The following is a 19,077-nucleotide window of genomic DNA, read 5'->3' as shown; positions in this document are numbered from 1 at the left end:
CTGACTGACAGACAGACAGACAGCCGCTGCAATATGCCACAGGCACTCCAGTCTTTGTGAAACTGTGGAACATGTAGGTTCCAAGGGAAAAACCGCTTCCGAGATCTGTAACGGGAAGAAGCGGTAAGTGACCTCAGTAATAACATTCACTGCTGGGTACAATGTCTTTCCACTTCTTTTTTTGTTTGCATATTATTGAGAACAAGGCAAGGAAAGACGGCTTTCTCCAGACGGCTTTTTTTTTTTTTTTCAAACACATGCAGGGATGCTACATCCCTGAATCAGTACTTCGTGGCTGAAAACCCTCCCTCCGGAGACTACCCATGTCAAAGCGGGTAGAGACCTCACAGCGCACTAATAAAGTATCGTCCTTAATGAAGGTTCTGTGTCTCAGGGCTTCCAGATGCATAAAAGTCACATAGCCAAAACCTTTTGGGTTCCGTGGGATTGTGGGTCTCTGGAAGGCAAGCAGCTCTGGTTTGGCATCCATGATCTCTTCATGGTTTTGCCTTATAGGTGCCTCAGACTGATCAAGAATTGTAAGGCGGATTGTACCTTGGAAGGGCCAAGGGAGGTGGCTGTCATACTCTCCTTGCATTGTGTGCACAAAGAGGGATATGTAATTAGCACAGCGCTGAGCCGACGGTAACTGAAGGTGCAGGCGCATGCACAGTTTGTACCCGGGTTTGCCTGTGTAGAATCCAGGGCTATGAATGACAACAGGTTTCTCCTCTTCTTGAGATTTCAAATGCATCCCAAAGTTGCCAATCTTCCAGATGTAAATCCCATTGCACTGCTGTGCTTCTATTTCAACAACTTTGTCCTCAAGGGTTCGAATCGTTTGTTTGAGCTCACTTACGTACATGCTCTGAGTTTCCATTTTAGCAATTAGCTCTCGGATTTGATGGTCTTGTCTTACAAGGCGACCCTCTAACTGCTGAATGGTTTCTTGGAAATTCTGGACCTCTGGGTGACACCCAGTGGAAACCCGGGACGCAGAGGAAGAATCGTATGGAGGCATATCACACTGAGGTACAGGAGGTAACGCAAGGCTTAAACTCTGAACAGCCTGGGCCAACATTCTCATGTGCGACTGGGTATTCTCTTGCAGGTGGCGTGCCAAGTGATTCCTCTGCATCTAAAAACCAAGCACAAGCCTTAGGTTGGGACTAGATACTGTGAGGACTAGGAAGGGACCTAGCCAAGCCAAATAAAAGGTTTTCAAGTAATGTCATCACTTCCCTCAGTCCCCTACCATCTTCTTCAACAAATTCTTGATCTAGTGAGACGATCTTATCTTTTCATCCACTGGAAAAGTGAGGCTATGTGCCAAATACTCTCACCTTTCACTCAAGATAAACCTCCCTCCCACCTACGGAAGTATCAGGATCCATACCCATTCATCTGACTCAGAGACGACGCTCTGCTTGTCCAACATTAATGCTTCACCTGGGCTCTTGCTGGCACTCGCATTTTCAACACCTCAGAGGTTTTGCTCAGTCATCCCCCTTTTCCTTTATCTTCATTCTCTCCCCCTGACCCTTCCCTCCAATTAGTCTTTCCTACTAAAAAAAAGGCACACCTCTCTATTGATCTCACGTCTCTCTTTAGCTAATACCATTTTCTCCCTCTTTCTTTTACGACCAAGAGCAGTCCGTCTGCACTGTCCCCAAGTCATTTATTTTATAAATCTACTGCAAAGTATAATCTTCCGTGTCTCCACACTCTTCTTAGGTCGTCAAGAACATCCTGTTACATGAAAAAATACTTATGGTAACTTTTATTATAAAAGCAATTTGTGTATATTATAGAAAAACAAAATATAGACGACCAAGATGAAAGTTCCCTATTATCTCACCTAACTACCATTAACATTTTGATACATTTCCTTTAAGTCTTTTTCTCTACACACACATACAGAATCCTCTCACGAAATGTAATCACGGCATATATCATTTCCTCTTTTTCTTTTTTTTAAAGTTTATTTATTTTGAGACAGACAGAGAAGTGCGAGTGGGGAGGGGCAGAGAGACGGAGAGAGAGAATCCCAAGCAGGCTCCGTGCTGCTAGCACAGAGCCTGACGCTGGACTGGAACTCACGAAACCACGAGATCGTGATCTGAGCTGAAACCAAGAGTCGAAGGCTTAACTGACTGAGCCACCCAGGCGGCTCTCTTCTTTTTATTCTTAAAATTACTAAATGCATGCTTATTGTAAAAAAGTCAGACAAAAAAAGTATAATGGAAAAGCAAAAACATAGTTGTACTCTCCAGAAAGAATGACTTACAATAATCATCGATCTCAACCATGACACAACTGATCATTAGTCTTGAAACTAATTTTTTGGAGAACATAACCATACCATCTCCTCCCAGTTTCTAATACGGTTTGTTCACGACTCCTATGACGGTCTGCTTCTCCTTCCTGTACACACTCACTCTATGATCTCAATCGCACCTTCCATCATCATCAGGCATCCCATCAATATTCTGAGTCCAAGTTTCTGTTTGGAGCTCCAAACTCATACAACAGTACATGCCAGTCATCTCCCTGTCCACTGGTACTCTCAAATCCACTATGTAACAGAATTTTCTTCATCGGTATTCAATAATTAAAGAAGAAAAAACAAGCTTTACCTTTACATGGCAACCAAAAGTACTGAATGTGCATGGAATTGGGGCTGTAGGACAGTCCAGGTCGTAATGATTAGGCATCTGAAAATCAAAACAAAGGTTAAAAAATGGTTTTCCTTGCATATCATGTACTAGTTTGATGAGATCACATTTGAAATAAAGATTTACATTTCATCTAAACAAAATCATGTATTGTCTATGGAAGCTTTTGCATAATGCAGAGCTGAGTGGTTACAACAGAAAGCGTGTAGCCCACAAAGATTAGTATTTACTTCCAAAGTCACAGAGAAAGGAAACAGCAATATCTCATACCATCCCCCCGAATCGCTCAAAATTCCAGATAACGAGTTTGTTTCTATTGCTGGGAAACTAACGCCCTCTAGGGACACTTCAGAGAAAAAACATCTTCTGACGTCAACTACAACTGCAAACTCAAGGACTGCTGTGGTCCAGGCCATTTAATAGGGACCAGTTAACTGCATGGACCAGTTAATAGGGACCATGCACTGACACCACTGGCTGCACCCATTATTTCCCTCATGACTGTCTCATATGTCCTCTTACTTTTTTTTAACCAGGGCATGCCTTGATTACCATGGGAAGATGCAGATGTTAGAAGGTATTTTTTTTTTTTTTAATTTTTTTTTCAACGTTTATTGATTTTTGGGACAGAGAGAGACAGAGCATGAACGGGGGAGGGACAGAGAGAGAGGGAGACACAGAATCGGAAACAGGCTCCAGGCTCTGAGCCATCAGCCCAGAGCCCGACGCGGGGCTCGAACTCACGGACCGTGAGATCGTGACCTGGCTGAAGTCGGACGCTTAACCGACTGCGCCACCCAGGCGCCCCTGTTAGAAGGTATTTTAAAGCACATTAATAACAGTTCTAAAGAAAGTCACAGCCTTTGACTTGGGGACTCTAAAACACATTCTTCAAGGTGACACCCATTATGCAAAATCATGTTCTTTGACAGTGGTACCAAATTCCGTTTAGAAATTTAGTTTGGCTCTCCTCATAGATACTTCAATCAGAAATGACCTTTGAGACCACTTACTCCAATTCTTCATGTTGTATAGTCTAGGACAGCAGTCTACAAAATGTTGTGCAATGAGACGCATAATAAATATTTTCAGCGTTGTGGGCCTTATGGTTTCTGTCCCAAGTACTCAACTCAACTTACCACTGTGGTACACTAGCCATATACAACGCACAGACACACGGGCATGGCTGTGTTCCAATAAAATGTATTTGCAAAAACGAGCAGTAGGCCAGACTGGCTGGTGTGTTGGTTTGCTGATTCCTGATCTAGAAGGTCAACTTTCTTGTCAGAGATCAGTGGGCAGGTTAGTGGCACAGCCAAAATCAAAACCTAGGTTTTCTCTCTTAACCTAGAGTTTTTTCCTACATTGTTTTATTTTTACTGGGTTTAATATGTGATACATATTAAATATTAAAACAGAGAAAACAAAAACTAAGGAGGTGAGACTTCATAAGCAAAAAGAAGTTTAACACCTTCAAATTAAGGCTCTGTTGGGAAAGAAACTAAAAGACTGTTAAAAAACAAATGGAAAAGTTTAGTCAACTGACTAAACTTGGTTTGCTTGCTGCTACTTAGTAAGGTAATCAATTATGATCTTTGGGTTTGCAGATTTCATGGGTGTGTAAATATTTAGTGACTAATATTCATATTTTGTGGGTAAACTCTCCAAATGTCAAAAGATAGTACTCAGATGGAATTTTCCTTTCTCTATTAATACAAATGTACAGCGTTCTACTATAACTACTACTTCTGATGATGCCCATTAGTGACCTATAGCACAAATGACAGAGGCGCTACCAATCCTGGAAATCTCAAAATGTCCCAACGTTTCTCAGGGCCTACAGCTACAAGTAGTGCTCTGCTACTGACCAGGTTTGCTTTCTTCTATTTCACTGTTCTCTCACTCTTTCGGCTGGTCTCTGCAGACCCAAGATCCTTATTTCACAGCGTGCAAATATGTATTTCTCAAAGAGTTTTCTTTCTTTACATGGAGATTTTTTCACTTTTACCTTACAAGTACCTGGGTTTGGTGGGAATTTTTAAGAAAACACATAAACATGGGTATTATGTTAATGACAGGAATTTTAAGTACTTACAGCTGAATATTTTGTTCTTTCTGAAAGTACTATATTAGTTTACGTGAAAATTTTTTCAGTTTTAATACTTCAACCTATATTCATTGTGCTTTACTGATTTAAATTTTTAATTGAAAACCTAACTTGTTTACTTCATCTGATGGAAATATTAACGTAGGAAAGGGAATCATTATACCTGTTCTCTGATGAGCATGGTACTGCAGTATTCACAGATGACATTTGCCAAAGGACAGTTCTGGTCGTGGATCTGAATTTTATTAAAAAAATATGTAAAAAGCATGAGAAAATCTGAAAAAGTAAGAACAGTCTATTTTTATAAAAAGTAGTTCTTTCACTATAAACAAACTAAGGACCTCAGTTTGTGCAAAACAAAAATGTAAGAATGATATACAAAGGTTATTTGCCCTCCCTCTGCCAGTGGAGTAATGAGAGATCCATCTTGCCTTCCAGCTCTTTAACAGAGTGTGAGTACACATAAGAGAATCTTCTACACCACTTTTGAACCGAGGCACAGCATCTATGACTAGTTTGGACAAAATTTACCAATACCAGGAGTCTCCAAAGGCCCCCTTCCAAAAATTTCAAATAGCCGCATGATGACTTAGGTAAAACTCTTTTCAAGAAGGGTAAAAGAAGACAAATATTATTAGGGCAAGAGGCTTTAGTGCCCAGGTTCTCATGTGCTCCAGACGGAGAGCTCTGTGTTCCAGAATACAATAGATTTGTTCAGTCGATGTGCCGAGAAATCATCAAGCTTCCAGTTTAAGTCCATTTAATTTACTGAAGTTTAGAGAGACATCAATTTGCTCTCATTATGCCTCAAACCTTTCTACATTTTTAGCAAGTTAGCAGACTTTTTTTAGTATTTCATCAACCTAATGAATATGCTTGATCTTCTAAGAAAGTAGGAAAAATTACCAAGATGAATTTATAAGAAATAAAGTTTAAAGAAGTATCTTATTAGTTATAAAAAAAGACATAAATTAGAAGTTGGTTATTTCAGTAAAGACATAAGACAGGGATCCAGTTCTAGGATCTCAGTGCTAGCTTTGCCACTGACTACACTAACATAAAATTACTTAACCTCTCCACATCTCACTTTCTGAATGGAAAACTGTTCTATGGTTACGGTGTGGTCAAGCACCATGAAGTTTCTTTTTAAAGATACACATTTTAATTGAAGTGCAACATGTACAGAAAAGTGAATTCATTACATGTGTACAACTCGATGAATTATCACCAAAGGAATACACTTTGTGGAATTTAATTTATTCTCCCTAAAGGTTTTAACAACCCATTCTTTTCAAAGTGAAAAGTGTGAGTCTGATAAAGTAATCATTCTACTTGTTTGTCTCTAATCCAAGACTGGTCATTAAAAAAACATATCACATAGGAAAGTAGATTAGCAAGTCTTTCCTAGAAGCTTGTGTTACTCACAGATCTACTATAGTGGTTACGTCGTATAAACAATGTTTTCTAAGAAAGATATACAAGTATAAACCCTACACTTACTTAACTGGTTTACTGAACCTTCTTTCTTAAACATCAAGCTTCCCACAAATGATCACAGAGACCCGGATTCGGAGTAACATCTTCATCTCTTACCCTCAAATGTACATTAAAAATTTTTTTTAAGCAGTAGAGAAATTAACAAATCCAAGCTGGTACGTGCCTCTTTATCTTCAAATGCCATCAATGCAGCACAGTTTACACAAGAAACCTGTCTCCTTGGACACTCCTGGAGAATGTGAATGTTAAGTTGGCATTTTTGGAAGGGACGCTGGCACTGAGGACAATTCATAAGAGCAAATTCACAATGTGCTTGGTGATCCTATAATAAGAAAGAAATAATTGATTAATATTTGCCAATCTTTTGAAATTTCCTAAAATAATCTCTTCCAAAAATGTACTGTTCTCTTTTATAGAAATGGCTACCGAGACTGCTTTAACACACACCATATAAAGGCCTTAAAGAATTTAAAAATAACGGTTGTGAATTATTTATACAAAGAATGTGAATTCTCAAGTTCACAATTGAACCTGAACAAAAAGGATCCAATTAGGCAACTTGAACTTGAATAAAACTATCCAATTAGGGAAAGAAGTCAGATTTTCTGATGATCAATTGAATATTGTGTCAAAAGGACCATTCCTTCAAAAGGAACTAATTATGGGGGGGGGGGGCAAGTTACAAATATGTTTTAAACACTTAATCTCAAATAGAACATAAACAATATTTAATTTCTTATAAAATAACTAAGCTAAGGGGGTGCCTGGGTGGCTCAGTCGGTTAAGCGTCCGACTTCGGCTCAGGTCACGATCGCACGGTCCGTGGGTTCGAGCCCCGCGTCGGGCTCTGGGCTGACGGCTCAGAGCCTGGAGCCTGCTTCTGATTCTGTGTCTCCCTCTCTCTCTGCCCCTCCCCCGTTCATGCTCTGTCTCTGTCTCAAAAATAAATAAACTTTAAAAATAAATAAATAAATAAAATAACTAAGCTAAGAACTGACTTATTTAATTTAAAAACAAATGCTTTTGGGTCACCTTCGAAGCTCAGTGGGTTAAGTGCCCATCTCTTAATCTTGGCTCAGGTTCTGATTTCAGTTTCCTGAGCCCGACACGGGGCCCGAACCCACAAACTGAGAGATCATGATCTGAGCTGAAGTCCAACGTTTAACTCACTGAGCCACCCATGTGCCCCAAGACATACTTTGTATGTTGGTGATTATATGTGCATTTCAAATATAAGTTAATATATTAATATGTGTTGGGGCACCTGGGTGGCTCAGTTGGTTGAGTGTCTGACTTTGGCTCACGTCACGATCGGTTTGTGGGTTTGAGCCCCGCGACGGGCTCTGTGCTGACTGCTCACAGTCTGGAGCCTGCTTAGGATTGTCTCCTTCCTCTCTCTACCCTGCCCCTGATCACAGTCTCTCTCTCCCTCTCTCTCTCTCAAAAATAAACATTTAAAAAAATTAAATAAAAAAATTGTTATGCTCCTCAGTTTTACTGCAGATAATGTTCACCTAAAAAACTTGTAGTAGAATACTGATTTTTCTTTTAATAAGATTATCCTAGATTTTTTTTTTAAGTTTATTTATTTTGAGAGAGACAGAGACAGTGCAAAGTGGAGGAGGAGCAGAAAGAGGGAGAGAGCCTGACATGGGGCTCAAACCCATGAAACTGCGAGATCATGACATGAACCGAAACCAAGAGTCAGATGCTTAACCAACTGAGCCACCCAAGCACCCCTGACTTTCTTATTATCGCCGGGGCAAAGCCACAGGAAATGGAATAAGAAATTTATGGTTTTGGGGCACCTGGGTGGCTTAGTCAGTTGTGCGCCTGACTCTTGATTTTGGCTCAGGTCATGCTCTCATTGTTGTGGGATCAAGCCCCACATAGGGCTCTGCGCTGACAGTGGTAAGCCTGCCTGGGATTCTCTCTCCCTCTCTCTCTCTGACCCCCCCCTGCTCATGCGTGCATGATCAGTCTCTCTCTCTCTCAAAATAAATAAACATTAAAAAAAAAAAAAAAGACGACTTCAAGTTGTTTTACAAAGCTGTAATCATCAAGACAATACGGTACTGGCACAAAAACAGACACTCAGATCAATGGAACAGAATAGAGAACCCAGAAATGGACACACAAACGTATGGCCAACTAATCTTTGACAAAGCAGGAAAGAATATCCATTGGAATAAAGACAGTCTCTTCAGCAAGTGGTGCTGGGAAAACTGGACAGCGACATGCAGAACAATGAACCTGGACCACTTTCTTACACCGTACACAAAAATAGACTCAAAATGGATGAAAGACCTCAATGTAAGACAGGAAGCCATCCAAATCCTTGAGGAGAAAGCAGGCAAAAACCTCTTTGATCTTGGCTGCAGCAACTTCTTACTCAACACGTCTCCAGAGGCAAGGGAAACAAAAGCAAAAATGAACTACTGGGACCTCATCAAAATAAAAAGCTTCTCCACAGTGAAGGAAACAATCAGCAAAACTAAAAGGCAACCGATGGAATGGGAGAAGATATTTGCAAACGACGTATCAGATAAAGGGTTAATATCCAAAATCTATAAAGAACTTATCAAACTCAACACCCAAAAAACAAATAATCCAGTGAAGAAATGGGCAAAAGACATGAATAGACACTTCTCCAAAGAAGACATCCAGATAGCCAACCGACACGTGAAAAAATGCTCATCATCAGGGAAATACATCACTCATCATCAGGGAAATACAAATCAAAACCATGAGATACTGCCTCACACCTGTCAGAATGGCTAATATTAACAACTTGGGCAACAACATATGTTGGTGAGGATGTGGAGAAAGAAGATCTCTTGCACTGGTGGGAATGCAAGCTGGTGCAGCCACTCTGGAAAACAGGATGGAGGTTCCTCAAAAAATTAAAAATAGAACTACCCTATGACCCAGCAACTGCATTACTAAGCACTTATCCAAGGGATACAGGTGTGCTGTTTCAAAGGGGTACATGCACCCCAATGTTTATAGCAGCACTATCAACAATAGCCAAAGTATGGAAGAAGCCCAAATGTCCATCAATGGATGAATGGATAAAGATGATGTGGTGTATATACAATGGAGTATTACTCGGCAATCAAAAAGAATGAAATCTTGCCATTTGCAACTACATGGATGGAACTAGAGGGTATTATGCTAAGCAAAATTAGTCAAAGAAAAACAACTATCATATGACTTCACTCATATGGTGCCTTTACGATACAAAACAGATGAACATAAGGGAAGGGAAGGAAAAATAATATAAAAACAGGGAGGGAGACCAAATATAAGAGACTGTTAAATATGGAGAACAGACAGTTACTGGAGGGGCTATGGGAGGGGGATGGGCTAAACGGGTAAGGGGCATTAAGGAATCTACTCCTGAAATCATTGTCACACTATATGCTAGCTAACTTGGATGTACATTTTAAAAATTAACTAAATTTTAAAAAAAGACAGTTAAAAATTTATGGTTTCTAATTATATTTATATTCAATTATGAAAGAATCGGGATAATAAGCAAAAATTTATTAACCAATCACTATATGCTAGGCACAGATGGGACACAGCAAAGTGCCTATTCTCTAGGAACTGCCTTGCATATATGCTAACTGCTAGAAAATAATTTTTAATACCTCAAGATGCCTCAGTTCCATCTTGTGCAAACAACCTTCATTTGGACATTTCACCATCAGAGAAAGAATCTCTCGTTTTGCAAAATTGTCAGGAAATAGTTGATTTTCCAGCAGTATTTCATTGTCAACTGGACATTTGTGACCTGCATCCCTAAAAGAAAACAAGTAAGATACATACATTTATTAGATTTAAACAAATGTTAATGTTAGAAAACACAAAATTTATGTTAACAACTTGAATAAATTTAAAAGAACTAAAAAAAAAAAAAAACAAAACCCACAAACTTTCATTTGCCACATACAAATTCTCCACTTACTATTTCCTATGGAAAATAATTTAACACCTTATATTGCATATCACCAAAATAAACTGTCTTTCGGTGGACAGTTCAACAGTTGTTCTTCACTGAAATGAATACAACTAGCACCATTTTGATTACCTATCAAAAACTATGGGATTTTAGATTTGGGGATAGATCTTAAGTAAAAAATGAGAAAAAATACTTGAATGAAATCTTATTTTGACTGGCATGAGCTGAAATGAGAGTTCAGGGTGGGAATTTTGGCAGTCTGGCAGGTTTCTGTTCTGTCGGCAGCCGTACTGGGTACCAGTGAGACAGAGCTCGATGTGCTGCTCACGTGCTAACATGTCTACGATGTGTTGCTCGGTTACAAGTAAAAGTTAAACCAATTAGCAGTACCCCTACCAGACCACATTTTTAGATTTACTCTGAACAATCCTTACAATATTCTGGCTCACAGGCAACAGAAGCTTTCCTTTACGTTTAAGGTACAAGTTAGACAACCTCTATGTCCTGATTCCCAGTGGTTTATTCGTTCTTATGATGGAAAAGCCATCCCCAGGAAGCTTGGTCGTCTGTCACTCCCTTTTAACTTTTTGAGACGTCTCAACCTTTAACTGACAAAATGTGGCAGGTTGGGGAGGCTAGACAATCACTCGAAAATTTGTTGAGCAGCTCCTATGTATAAACCAATAGTACTAATTGCTTTGGCAGGTAAAAAAACTGCTAAAAAATGGGGTCTGCTGTCAAATGTCTTAGAAGCAGTAAAGGTGAGAAGCATGGTCTTTATGGAGCCTGTCTCAAAATGCATACTGTTACTACATTATCAAATACTTTCTGACAAGCATAGAAATAGATGCTCAGGGGCACCTGGGTGGCTCAGTTGGTTGAGAGTCTGACTTTGGCTCAGGTCATGATCTCATGGTTTGTGAATTTGAGCACCACATTGGGCTGTCTGCTGCCATCACAGAGCCTGCTTCAGATCCCTTGCCCCCTCTCTCTCCACCCCTCCCCTGCTCCTGCGCACATGCTCTCTCTCAAAATTAAATAAAAACATTAAAAAAAAAAAGAAAGAAAGAAAGAAATAGGTGCCCCAAACCTAAGTGATGGATGACTAAAAGAAAATAAGAACAATCTTACACAGTAAACTGGAAACCACTGTCCACAGCATTAGCAATCACTCCAAATGGAAATGGAATTGGATTGAGATGTATTTTGATTCCTTGAATGACCATAACAGATGAAAAGTTTCAGAGCTGTTCCTTTAAGAATTTTAGAGTTAAAGCTAAGTGGTCATTTCTAACTTAGAGGGAGAGAGAAACAAAAAAAAGGCTCAGACTTCCTTTTGTGGGTTTTACTTCCTTTTCAGACCACTGTCCCACTACTTGCAAGAATATTTTGCTATTAAAAAACTGCTAAAGATTCGTTACCTTCCTGGGATGCATGACACTTGGTAAAATACTATACATTTCTACCTATAGGAAAATCAACAATCCATTTTTGTTACCTACATACAATATAGATAAGAATCATAATAAACAACAACAAAAAATTGAGCCTTTAACATCATTATCGTGTATATTCTAAACCAGTGGTTTCAACCAGGACAATTCTGTCCTCTATGGGACATTTGGCAATATCTGGAGACACTCTGGGTCTCAGAGCTAGGGAGGACGGATACCACAGCATCTATGAGCAGAGGCTGGGCATGCTGCTAAATCATCCTACAATAACTTCCCATGACAAAAAGTTCTCTGGCCCAGAACAGAAAGTGAGGAGGATAAGAAAACCTGCCCTAGACAGACCTTAGCAATCCAATAATGGGTGACACATCTTTTTCAAAAAGTGATACAAGCCACATGTTCCCTTCTAACTTAAATTAAGCCAAGTCCCAAATATGGATGTAGTTATCCAAAATTCAAGTTATATAGAAAAGTTAATTTAAAAGTTGAAAGAGAAAAACTTGAAGACTAGTGAATAGTCAGCTTAAGAATGATTTTACCAATATAACTAGATATTTACTGAAGAACATAAAATACCCCCACTTCTTCCAATATTTTTGCTCTGAATAGAACTCCTTAGTCACCCAGAAATATTCCCATCTACTTCTGAATTATAGTAAAATGTATCTATTTCTCAGGAGATGAACTTGAATCACCTGTGGAAATCCCATACACCTTCATTCGGTTAAAGCAACCATGATTTACTCATGTTTTACTGAGTACCTACTGTGTGTCAGCCATTGTTCTTGGTACTTAGAAAATATCAAGAAATAAAACAGATCTCAACCTCTGCTCGGAGCTTTCTTCCAGTTAAACCAGCAGACAACAAACAAATTGTCTGGTATTTCAGAGGATGGAAATTGCTAAGGAAAAAAGAAAAGTAGGTAAGGGACATTGGGAGTGTGGAGGAAGGTAGGCATGCTGTGGTATGAATAGGGTCGCCAGGGTACCTATGAGAAGGTGAGAGGTGAGCCACACTGGAGGAAGGGAAGGGTCAGCTAAGCAGTCAGCTGAAGTAAGAGGGCTCCAAGCAGAGAGAACAGTTAAAGCCAACTCCCCAGGGCAAGAGCACACTTGGCATGTCCAAGAAATAGCAGAATGAACTGGTGGAAGGAAGGGGAGCGTAGCAGAGAGGGAGTCAGCAAATGGACTGAGCCTATCATCCCAGATGACCTGATGCCATATTCTTAGCAGAGATGACATCATCCTACTTATTTTACCAGGTTTTATTTAGAACAGTCCGGAAGAAGGCAAGGGTAGAAGCAAGAGGCCTGTGATGGCTGATGGTGATTCAGCTGGCAATAGCAGTGGAGGCAATGAGAAGGAGTTCGATTTTAGGTGTATTATGAAGGTACAGCCATCAACTAATACTTTCTTAAAACTAGTGGTCATTTTATGGGTGCCTGAATCTCCCAGTCTGTTAAGCGTCTGACCCTGGATTTGGGCTAAGGTCACGATCTCACTTGAGATTTGTGAGTTCGAGCCCCATGTCTGGCTCTGCACTGACAATGCATAGCATGCTTGGGATTCTCTCCCTCCCTCCCTCCCTCCCTCCCTCCCTCCCTCTCTCCCTCCCGCACCTGCTCGTGCTTGCTCTCTCTCTCTTTCAAATAAATAAATAGAAACTTAAAAAAATAAAAAATAAAAATATTGGTGATTTTACAGTTGTCTATAGGCACCAGGTAACACAATTTTACATGGCTACTAAAATAACTGATCACTTAAGAGTAGCATTCCTTGTATGATTGAGACTTTCAGATTCTAGTAGCATCATCATTTAAGGTACATTTATTTTTTTATAAGCTTTTATTTTTAAGTAATCCCTACACCCAATGTGGGGCTCAAACCCACAACCCCAAGACTGAGAGTTGCACATTCCAACTGAGCCAGCCAGGTGCCCCTAAGGTACATTTATTGTATATTATTTTCTTAGAGCATAGAGACTCACTTCCTAGTGTGCAACAGAAGGGTTTTAAGTAGAAGTAGCTGATTTACCTGTTTATTTACCTGAGGGTCAGGAGGGGACAAGACAGCAGTTACTTTTCCCACCGCAGCAGAAACTGGAATAAGAATCTGAATTTCTCCACTTGCTGTCCAGTGTTCTTTTCCCTAAGTAACTTGTTATGTGTAAGACTAGCCCCAGAAGGGCCTGTGTTCTAGGTGATAATGTTGTCTGTGCTTGGCTCCGTTACAGGACACGGCTCTGACACTTACATACCTTATTGATTTGATGATGCAAGCTCTGCAGAACCTGTGGCCGCACGGTGTCTGCACTGCCTCCCGGAGAGCCATCAGGCAGATGGGGCACTCATACTTGCTCTCCAGGGGCGGGTCAAACTCCACGTCATACCCCTGGGTCTCTTCCATGAAAGAGCTGGAGAGGTTCCCCGTGCTGGCGGTTCCACTCACACTGTCATCTTTCGCCGCAGCACTACAGGAGCTGGCCATGGCGGCACAGCAGTCACTCTCAGACTGGCTGGATCCGCAGCTGTTTTCACAGTTTAGCAGACTCATAGTAACGTGATTATCAACCGCTCTGTAGGAACAGTGAGAAAAGAATGCATTAACACGTGCACACAGGCACACACGTATGTCATAGCCTACCTGTACACTTCACCTTTCGGTTGATATGCATTAGCTATGTTAACGTTATTCACAGAAGACTTTCAAAGTTCTTTGAGTTTTGCTTCATGACTACGATTCTTATTTTTAAAATATTTTTTATATTTTTGAGAAAGAGAGTGCGAGCAGGGGAGGGGCACAGAGAGAGGGAGACACAGAATCCGAAGCAGGCTCCAGGCTCCGAGCTGTCAGCACAGAGCCCGACGTGGGGCTCGAACCCACAAACCATGAGATAGTGACCTGAGCCAAAGCCAGACGCTTAACCAACGGAGCCACCCAGGCGCCCCATGACTATGATTTTATAATGAGCTAAGGGGTCCATGATCTAGGAGAAAGAGAGAATACGAGGTTAACGGAAGAGAAGCACCTCAACTGTAAAGCTTAGCTCTATCATAATTATCTGCTTATATGTCTGTTTCCTGTCACTGAAGTCAAGAATTTCTATATCCTCAGTACTTACGATCTTTCACATAATCGGTATTCATTAAGCATCTACTGAAGAACTGAATTATGCTACAGAAGTTCCTTCAAGTATCCTAAACCGAAGAGCATGGTGTGACCAGCAAGCACTGCAAGGAAGAGCACTAAACAAGGAATCAAGTGATCACCTGCCCTACTAGATGCGTGATTTGGGGCAACCTAACAATTTGGATCTTGGTTTCTTCTAGACTTAAAATTCTCCAAGTATTTCTAAATATTCAGTGTGGGGATTTCTATTACGTAGAAAGAATGGAATTAAAAATATATACGTGTATGTCCTTCTGCCTTCAGTCAGATCAAGTGACTGTGTCTCATTATCAATGACTGGAAAAACACGTGAGGTTTCATCTGCCTAAGGAAAACTATTGCTTTCACGGGTAGGTGGGAAACCTTTAAATTCTAAACCATTATAGTATTTATGAAGTATAAGCTAATGTCTAAAAGCAACTCACAGCCTATGTAACCAAGTCTCTGTTGTAGATAATTACACCTGAGGGAAACCACTAACATATGCTATAGTTCTAGAAACTACTGTAAGCCTCTAGTCAGTATGGTAGACAACTATCCCCCTGCCTGCTTCATTCTCCTATGAAAATCCTGGCTGCCACTATGCCAAACACTGGGTTAAGACAGTAATCCTGCATCTTTTTACGACTACAGATACCTTTTTCTTCTTCTCAAAAAGATCTACAAAGGAGGAGGCACTGTTCTGGCTAGAGTGTGTGAAGTGATGAGAAGCTTAGGTACTGGAATTTAACGATCTGGGTTTCACTCTCTTCTCCATCATTTGATGTATGACCTGAACAAGTTAGGTAACATTCTATGCTTCAGTTTCCTCATCTATAAATGGGGATAATAACAGAATCCACCTCAGAATTACTGCGGATTAAATGCATTATATGTGCAAGGCCCTTGAACTGTGCCTGAAAGAATGAGTTATTAATTATGTGCAGCTCTATACAGTAATTTTATTTAATAATTTTATTGTCCCCATTTTATCAAAGTGGAAACTATGGAGCATAAAAGGGTTAAGTAACTTGCTAGTAAGTTACAGGTAATACTTGAATTGTTTCCCAACATTCATACGAAGCATCCACTGACCAATTCCCTAGCATTAAAAAAAATTCTAATATTATAACCAATTACTGTTAGGAATACACAGTCATGGCCTTCTCACTATGTAAGCTGCTTTATAACAATATCCTGGGCCTCATTCCATGTTTTGGTTTGGCTGCTCCTAGTTTGCAGAAGTATTTTGGTGTGTACAATAAACTTTTACCAGTTACTACTTCAGTGATTCACTGATTTTTACTTCTATTATTTCTGAACTTTTGACAAAGCACTGCCTTAATTAAATATTGTGGGATGCAACCACTTATTTTTACTGCAAAGTGAATAAATATTGAAAACGGCCTTGTCATAAATCATGGCTTACATCCATGGTATCTGGGTATATATTATAATCCAAAGAGTATACTGTTAAACATCTTAGGCAAGGGACAGATGTAGTATGGTGATGCACAAAAATGTGCTCCTCTAAGATCAACAGGTGCTAAGGAGAAAGGTTCTAAGATAAAGAAATCAACATGGTAGGTCTCGAATCGGTCCATTTTAAGTCAATGGAAAATTCATTCATGGCGAAATACAGAACTCCTATGAAGTAAAATGATATAAAGCAAAATACTGAGCAAGTACGTTTAATCTGCTACTAGCTTCAGAAACAGAACTGTTCACCACCTCTTTAAAATCTATTCCTAAAATGCAAAGACTTGTTAAATGTCCTGCAATGACCAAGAAGTGTTGCAAAACAGTCCACCGTTACGTCTTAATTTTGAATATAAATTCAAGAGGGATTCCCCTTCCTAGGCACTAACGATTTTCCTCCTGGAGGCAAGGATTTGAACAACTTCTTTTGAAATCAAAGTAGCCCAAACTGCAAAGACCTCGCCCTTACACTTCTGAACTACTGAGAATATGATGAATGAAGACTGACACCCTGCTCATGATAAGGGCAACCAGTGCCTGAATGAAACACACACACATTCCTTCCTTGAATCACAAAAAGGCCACCCCAACCTCAAAATCAGAAAAACCTCTTCTATCTTCCCCAGTAATCACAGGGGAGCGGATAATATGGCAGTGGTCAGGTTCACAAGGCCAACATTCAGATTTTCTTTACAAGTTTTTCTCGTTTCTACGCCCGTGTAGCAAGACATTAGTAACAAGTTCTCCGGAGAAACACGCCAAGGCTATACATTCAAGCTGCTCATACTTTAGGTGCTTTCTGTTCACATTCAAGACAGTCCTAGCTCTTAACTGGAGTTCCCCTAAAACCAAATACTAGGAACAGCTTTATCAACCCCGCGTCTGGAACAATCGCTACCACTGCCGAATGCAGGGGCGGGGGAGGAAACATTCCTGTCATCTGAACCTTTTTTTTTTTTTCTTTTACTTTCTGCCTGGGATGTCTATCGAGTTCAACAGGGAACCTGAAAACAGCTTTCCCATGACAGTGACAGAAAACGGTGGGAACTTAAAAGGTCCCCCCCACCCCCCTTTTTTAAAAAGCTGGTAACAACTCGGAGGGACGGGAAAATCCAGGAGGCGATGTCCTTTTCTGGGAAGGGGAATACGCGGGGTGCAGAGAGGTAGGGCTAAGGAAGGGGGCGCAGGATTCCCGTCGGAGGATGGAATGACGAGGCCCCCACAAGCAGGGGGAGCAGAGGTGAGTGGAGAGGGGGCGGCGAGGGGACAGAGAGCGGCCTCCCCTACCTCTGGGGAGCGAGGGGACAAAGGGCGGCCTCCCTAACCTCGGGGAAGCAAGAGGATAGGGCGCGGCGACCCCAACCAGTGAGAAACGGGAGAGGGGGCGGCGTCGGCAACCTCTGGGAAGAGAGGCCGCGGCCACTGGGAGGAGATGTCCGAGAAAGACTCACCGCTCCCGTCCGCTGGGCCGCCGACTCCACCCGGCCGCACGACTCCGCTCCGCCAAGACTCCTCACTCCGAGCTGAGACTGCCTGCACGCCAATCTCTCCACCCGAAGGCCTCTTCGGCCGCGACCCCGGGCCGCCCGGAGCCCCAGCCCCAGCCGCGGACGCCCCTACTTCCGCCTTCTCTGCTTGCCCTGGACAGCGAGGGGCGGGGATCGGGCGGGGGCGGGGACAGAGCGGCCGAGCCGGGGCGGGGCTCCCCCTGGCGGCGGTCCTCCACGGGCGCGCGGGCTTCGGCGCAGGCTCGGGGCAGGGCCAGCTGTGGATCTCGTGCACTCCGCCTGGGATTCCTTTGCCGCTTGGATAGGTATCCATCTGGGAATTCCTTGCACCGCAGTCCTGAACTGGTGTGTGTGTGTGGTGGTGGTGTGTTTTTATAGCTTCCCTATCCAAACAGGAGAAAACCCCAAATGGGCTTAGATCACTTGACCTTCGGGAATTCTTAAATAGCTCCGCAGCTCCACCCTCCTTGCCAAGGAAGTTTCCAAGGTACTTAGAACCCTCTTTTATCATCTGGTCCTTCTCCTTCAACCAGTCCGAGGGAGTCAAGCCCATATATTAAACATTTCTCTGAAACTGCTGCCAATGACATCATCCTCTTTTCTGTCACTGTCATGAGAAAGCTATTTTGAATTCCCTGTTTAACTGGAAGCAAACGTCAAAGCAATGTAACAAGCACTTTGCAGGAGATAAACAAAAGATTTTCATCCACCTCTGCAAAGGTGGCTCGTGTTCATCTCTAAGGGGAGGCATTATAGGGTAGTGGTTGCACAGTTTTAAAATCACTTTTAAAGGACATGTGAGAGGGGGGAAAAAGACTACTAAGAGAGTGGTAAAAAGTGAAGACAGAAAGGCAGGTGAGGGCTAGATCAGGCAGGGTCTTGTAATCCACGCAAAGGAGATTTATAAGGAGAGAAGGGATATGATGTCATGTATGGGAATCACTCTGGCTGCTTTATGAAGAGTAAGGACAAGGACGGAAATAAGAGGAAGGGGGAAAAGAAAGATTGCAGTTATCCAGGAAAGACAGAGTCTTGAACTGGTGGGTAGCAGCGGATGTGATTAGAAGTGGGCAGATTCTGGATACATTTTAGAGGGAGACAGCCATGTCATAAAACTTGCTGATTGGGTGTGAGCTGGTGATAACAAAGGACTGTGATATTTTTTTTTTAATTTTTTTTTCAACGCTTTTTTATTTATTTTTGGGACAGAGAGAGACAGAGCATGAATGGGGGAGGGGCAGAGAGA

The 19,077-nt window shown here is 41.4% G+C and overlaps 1 protein-coding gene and 1 long non-coding RNA gene across 2 annotated transcripts; one reads left to right on the top strand and one right to left on the bottom strand.

Annotated features, from left to right (window-relative positions):
- Positions 1-208: 208 nt before the first annotated feature.
- Positions 209-17,967, bottom strand: TRAF6 (TNF receptor associated factor 6). The gene is made up of 7 exons (XM_049647976.1): positions 17,775-17,967; positions 13,955-14,272; positions 9,933-10,083; positions 6,443-6,601; positions 4,946-5,017; positions 2,637-2,714; positions 209-1,138 (listed from the first exon to the last, which is right to left on the bottom strand). The coding sequence occupies exons 2-7, from the start codon at positions 14,248-14,250 to the stop codon at positions 269-271; spliced, it is 1,626 nt and encodes a 541-aa protein (XP_049503933.1). The 5' UTR covers positions 14,251-14,272; positions 17,775-17,967; the 3' UTR covers positions 209-268.
- Positions 2,711-4,337, top strand: LOC125934542 (uncharacterized). The gene is made up of 2 exons (XR_007461451.1): positions 2,711-3,252; positions 3,493-4,337. It is a non-coding gene; the product is annotated as an uncharacterized LOC125934542 (long non-coding RNA).
- Positions 17,968-19,077: the final 1,110 nt, after the last annotated feature.

Source organism: Panthera uncia, chromosome D1, assembly GCF_023721935.1.
Source record: "Panthera uncia isolate 11264 chromosome D1, Puncia_PCG_1.0, whole genome shotgun sequence".
NCBI classification, from domain to species: domain Eukaryota; kingdom Metazoa; phylum Chordata; class Mammalia; order Carnivora; family Felidae; genus Panthera; species Panthera uncia.
Note: the sequence above shows the minus strand (reverse complement) of the source record. Positions and strands in the feature narration are given on the sequence as shown.

What these genes read in the sequence shown, in the direction of transcription:
- TRAF6 (XM_049647976.1), bottom strand. Translation starts at nt 14,250, where the DNA reads ATGAGTCTGCTAAACTGTGAAAACAGCTGCGGATCCAGCCAGTCTGAG. An exon ending in TGCATCATCAAATCAATAAG is followed by an intron (nt 10,084 to 13,954) that starts GTATGTAAGTGT and finishes GTTTTCTTTTAG; the next exon opens with GGATGCAGGTCACAAATGTC. An exon ending in TGGAACTGAGGCATCTTGAG is followed by an intron (nt 6,602 to 9,932) that starts GTATTAAAAATT and finishes TTCTTATTATAG; the next exon opens with GATCACCAAGCACATTGTGA.